This window comes from Prenolepis imparis, unplaced genomic scaffold, assembly GCF_030444845.1.
Source record: "Prenolepis imparis isolate NDT839.2.m4 unplaced genomic scaffold, iyPreImpa1.0 SCAF_373, whole genome shotgun sequence".
NCBI lineage: Eukaryota > Metazoa > Arthropoda > Insecta > Hymenoptera > Formicidae > Prenolepis > Prenolepis imparis.
Window position 1 is genome coordinate 17,501 of NW_028141531.1, and position 5,000 is coordinate 22,500.

Sequence of the window (5,000 nt, forward strand, 5' to 3'; positions counted from 1 at the left end):
GATCTGTTTCAGTCCATCGTCGTCGAGGAGCCGTCACTATCGAGAGTACAAAAGATGCAGTATTTGAAGGTCGGCATAAAGGGCGACGCCGAACAACTGATACGGAACCTACCTTCGACGGAAGAGAACTTCGAATGCGCCTGGGCCACCCTGACGAACCACTTCGAGAACAAGAGGTTCCTCGTGAGAGCTTATCTGTCTGCCCTCACCGCACTCCCGCGAATGAAGGCCCCGGCTGCTGCCGGACTCCGTAAAATCTTCCACTGTGTGGTCTCCACCGTCGGAGCGCTCGAGGGCATTGGGCGTCCGATTTCAGAAACGACGGATCTCTTCGTCCATTTCGTGATAGAACTGCTCGATCCGAAGACCCGTCGAGATTGGGAGAAGTCGCTAGGCAGATCTACCGAGCCCCCTTCCTATGAAGATCTGCGCGATTTCCTGGAAGAGCAGCTCATGACACAGGACGTACTACAGACCGTCTCTGCGGAGCAGAATGGGAAATTCGCCGAGAAGACTAGCCGGACCGCACGTGCCAGCCACGTAGGAGGTCGAGGATCGGACTCCAACCGAAGCTGCCCTCTCTGCAAAAAAGAGCATTTTTTGGCATACTGCGATCAGTACAAGAAAAAGAATGCTCAGGAGAAACGAGAGGCAGTGGGTACTCACCAGCGGTGCTGGAACTGCCTAGGTCGTCACCAGCTCAGCAATTGCACGTCAGAGAAGGTATGTGCAAAGTGCTCAAGTCGGCATCATACGACCCTGCACGACGCTTTCACTGCCGTTGCACTAACGACGGCCGGGACCAGCCAGTCGTCAACCGTCCACGTCGCCAAACGCCCACAAGAGGAGTGCGGGCCCGTGCTCCTCGCGACCGCTCGCGTTGTAGTGCAGGATCAACACGGAAATCGAAGTGCCGTTCGCGCTCTAGTGGACCCGGGCTCTGAAACGTCCTTGATCGCGGAGTCGCTGGCGCAGCGCCTCCGCCTACCGCGAACTCCGGCTTCAGTGGCTATATTCGGGGTCGGTGGTATCCAGACGGATTCGTCGCGGGGACGGATCACCGTAATCCTATCCGCGCGTTCCGGACTCTTCTCGCTACCTGTGTCAGCCTTGGTACTGCCGCGGCTATCCATCTATAGTGGAGCGCCGGGAAGTGGCCGGCGCCCCTGGCCGCACGTAACAGGCCTCGAGCTCGCGGATCCTGAGTTCGAGCGCCAGGACCCGGTGAAGCTTCTCCTCGGAGCCGAGGCTTACGCCAGCATCGTTATGCCAGACCTGCGCCGCGGAGGGCCGCGGGAACCTATCGCTCAACAAACCCGCCTGGGTTGGGTACTCCTGGGTGCAATGGGAGCTCACCACCTCGCTGCCTCCGTATCGTCGCTCCAGTGTTCCGCCGTGCTGCAACTGACTGACCTCGTGCGCCGATTCTGGGAGGCGGAGGAGCCTCCTCACCCCGCCTTGCCTATGACCAACGACGAGCAGGCATGCGAGGATCATTTTTCGCGCACGCACGTGAGGTTGTCCAACGGGCGCTACCAGGTGCGCCTGCCAGTCTCACCAGATCTACCAGACCTCAGACCGACTCGCCGCGCCGCGTCCCGCCTGCTGGACGTCATGACGCGCCGATTCGATCGCGACAAGGACTTCGGGCAGCTGTACCGGGACTTCATGCAGGGCTACCAGGCTCTAGACCATATGTCGCCAGTTGAAGAGATGTTGCCCGCTCCCGGGAACAGGACGTGCTACCTGCCCCACCACGGAGTGATGCGAGCCTCCGATGCCGGTACGAAAATACGGGTGGTCTTCAACGGCTCTTCGCGCACCGCCGCCGGGCACTCTCTCAACGCCGCGCTGTTCACCGGACCAAACCTATTGCCGGCGCTAGCCGACATCCTGACCCGTTGGCGTCGGCACCGCTACGTCTTCGCCGCCGACGTGGAGAAGATGTACCGCCAAATCCTCGTGCATCCAGACGACCGGGACCTGCAGCGGATTCTGTGAGAAGACAAAGGGCAAGTGTCAGAATTCCGGCTAAACACTGTCACGTATGGCCTGGCGAGTGCGCCCTACCTTGCCATACGTGTTCTCCATCAGCTTGCTGCCGACGAGAAAGTTCGCTTCCCGTTAGGCGCTGCAGCGGTGCGCCAAGATACGTATATGGACGATATATTCACCGGGTCCGCCAGTTTAGAATCGAGTCGACAGCTCCTGGGGGAAGTAGCCTCTCTCTGCGCGGCGGGTGGCTTCCCGCTGCGAAAATGGGCCGCCAATGACAAAGCCCTCCTGGAGGATATCCCGCCAGAACATCGCCTGACAGGTCCGACGGGTGCCAAGCTGCCAACGACCGATCACTCAGTCTTAGGGTTGAGGTGGAACCCGGAGACCGATGAGTTTGCGCTCACAATCCGGAAGTTACCCAAGGCTTCCCCCACGAAGAGGACGGTGCTCTCCCAGACGGCGCGCCTGTTCGACCCCCTGGGATGGCTAGCACCGATAGTGGTCCGGGCGAAGTTGCTCATCCAAACGGCATGGCTACAACAGCTCGATTGGGACACCCCACTGGCCAGAGAGGAAGCCTCAGCCTGGATCAACCTGGAGGAAGAGCTTCCGTTGCTGGAAGGAGTGCGCTTGCCGCGCTGGCTACGTTGCGGGACCTCGTCGACCACCCTGGAACTCCACGGCTTCTCAGATGCATCCGAGCGAGCCTACGCTGCCGTGGTGTACCTCCTTTTTTTTTTTTTTTTTGATTCGTAGTGGAAATCCTCATGGATACCCCCGCCTCCGGGTAGAGGACGGGTGGTTATGTGGGACTCCTTGCCCCCCTTGGCCGATCCACGAATGGATCGGTCAGGGGGCGCAAGACCTACCCACTAAAACCACTACGGATACCTTCTCGGGCGTTAATGGGGGGACGGCCAGGATGCTGGAATCCCATGCCGTCTGGCCGCCCCCCCGCCTTTATCCCTCCTAAGGAAAGTGCCGCAGAAGGCGACACTTTCCCCCCGTAAGTGCGGGTTCTCGCGGTTGCGGCGCAGGGCGGTATCAACCCCACGCCGCGCCCTCCCATAAGTTTGGGGGGCGGGGTCACGGCTCGAGTGTGCCCGCTCGAGCCGCCACCCCCCGCCCCCCCGGTTGGGGTTCCCCCTGGCACCCAGGAGGGTGGCCAGGTTCGACCGTCAACCGAGGGGGCCCTCTCAGGGAAATCACCCCCGGGGGGGTAACTTCCCTCCGCGGAGGTTGCTCCCTCCGCGGAGGTTGCTCCCTCCAGCCGAGAACGCCCGACCCTGGGCGTCTTTCTCGGCGGAAGGGCGACAAGTCTCCGCTCCCTCGCAGGGGGGGACCGCGTGCAATGGGGATCAAGCCGAAGCTTGGACCCCCCACGGTCCCCCCCACTGCCGGGTGTCGCGGCTCCCCCCCTCCCCTAAAGGGGTTCGGGGTTCGGCCATCGGCACCCGGCGCTAACGTCGAGGTCTCTCCATGGAGAAACCCCGGCTGGACGGGGGCGCGAGGCCGCCCGCCCCCCCCCGCCGGCTAACTCTTGCGAGTCGCCGGCGGGCGGGCGGGCGGGCGGCCACGCGCCCCCGTCCCTCCTACACGTGGGCGGTCAGCGACGCCGGGCCCTAAGGCCCGACAGCGCTAGCCCCCACAGCCCCGGCGGTGGGGCTCCCCCTCATCCCAAAAGAAATTGAGGTTCGGCCACCACCGCCAGGGAGAAAAGCCGGCGCACCCCCTTCCCGCCACAGGGAGGAAGGGGGGCCGGCACCCTGGGGGCGGGAGAGCCACCCAACCACCGGCCAAAGGTCCTAAGTCCCACGGTCGGCGGCCAGGCGGCCCCCGTCCCCGCAGGAGGGAGGATCTCATCCAGCTACGCTAGAAGAGACCCCCCCTCGTTTCCACCTTTTCTTTATCACCTCTCTTGTTTCTTTTAATTCCCTCCCACCGGGCCTGGGAGGGGAGCTGGGGAGCAGATGTTAGGTACATCCCCAAAACTCCCCTCCCATTAGTTTCATCCTGGGTCGGTGCTATAATTTGTATCTGGCGCCGACCCTAAAGTGTGATCTTGGTTCCCACCGCCATTCGCATCTTCCTCCTCGCTGCCCTCCTCATTAAGGGCCTCTCTCCTTCTTCCCTCCTGTTCTCGTTCTCTTTCCTTCTCCTCCTTCTGCCGCATTACTATTTCGCAGAAGGAGGAGAAGGCCCTCCATTTGTCTTCACTCCCGACCGCAGCCGCAATTACGGCCGGGAGTGAAAGGTCCGCGCCCACTGCGGACACGAGCTCCCTCCTCTCTTGATTCCACGCAGCACACACCTCGAGTGTGTGCTGCGCATCGTCCCGCTCGTGTCCACAGTGGACGCAACGGGTCGTGCGCTCCTTTCCAATGCGGCACAGGTACTCCCCGAAGCATCCATGCAACCGTGGTGTACCTCCTGTCCACAAACGAGCAACCCAGCGTATCCTTGATCGTCGCTAAAACCAAGGTCGCCCCGCTCAAACGAGTGTCACTCCCTCGCTTGGAACTTTGCGCGGCAGCTTTGTTAGCCAAGTTGGCGGAGCACGTTCGGAGCATGCTGGACGTGCAGAAGACATCAGTCAATCTATGGACCGACTCCACTGTCACGCTTGGTTGGATCCGGGGGCACCCTGCAAGATGGACCACCTACGTAGCGAACCGAGTCGCTGAAATTCAGCGGATAAACCAGGATGCGAGATGGCTTCACGTACCTGGGCGAGAGAACCCAGCCGACTGCGCTTCCCGCGGACTGTCCCCGAAGGAGCTGTTGGCACATCCTCTCTGGTGGCAAGGACCTGATTATCTCAGGCAGCCGCCTGATACGTGGCCAATGAACGCCGGCCACAAGGAGGCCGAGCTTCCCGAACAACGACCCACACGCTGCCATGTGACCGATGACCTACGGGAGCCAGAAGAGTTAAGGCGATTCTCCTCTCTCCAACGTTTACTGAGGGTCTCGGCCTGGATCTGGCGCTGGCGTGATCGTCA

General features: G+C 61.6%; 2 protein-coding genes across 2 annotated transcripts in view; both read left to right on the forward strand.

Moving 5' to 3' along the window:
• The first annotated feature begins 54 nt into the window (after positions 1-54).
• LOC145948405 (uncharacterized) lies at positions 55-2,001 on the forward strand. The gene has a single exon (XM_083058098.1). It carries the CDS (start codon positions 55-57, stop codon positions 1,999-2,001), a length of 1,947 nt encoding a protein of 648 aa, XP_082914224.1.
• Positions 2,002-2,157: 156 nt separating this feature from the next.
• The window catches only part of LOC145948406 (uncharacterized), a 4,284-nt gene continuing 1,441 nt past the window's right edge, over positions 2,158-5,000 (forward strand). Inside the window, exons 1-2 of the mRNA XM_083058099.1 lie at positions 2,158-2,720; positions 4,350-5,000. The exon at positions 4,350-5,000 is cut by the window's right edge and continues 1,441 nt beyond it. Of these exons, the coding sequence (XP_082914225.1) occupies positions 2,158-2,720; positions 4,350-5,000 (1,214 nt within the window). The remainder of the gene's footprint in view (positions 2,721-4,349) is intronic.

Bases quoted from the DNA above. Each gene is read 5' to 3' on its own strand.
- LOC145948405 (XM_083058098.1), top strand. From the start codon at position 55: ATGCAGTATTTGAAGGTCGGCATAAAGGGCGACGCCGAACAACTGATA.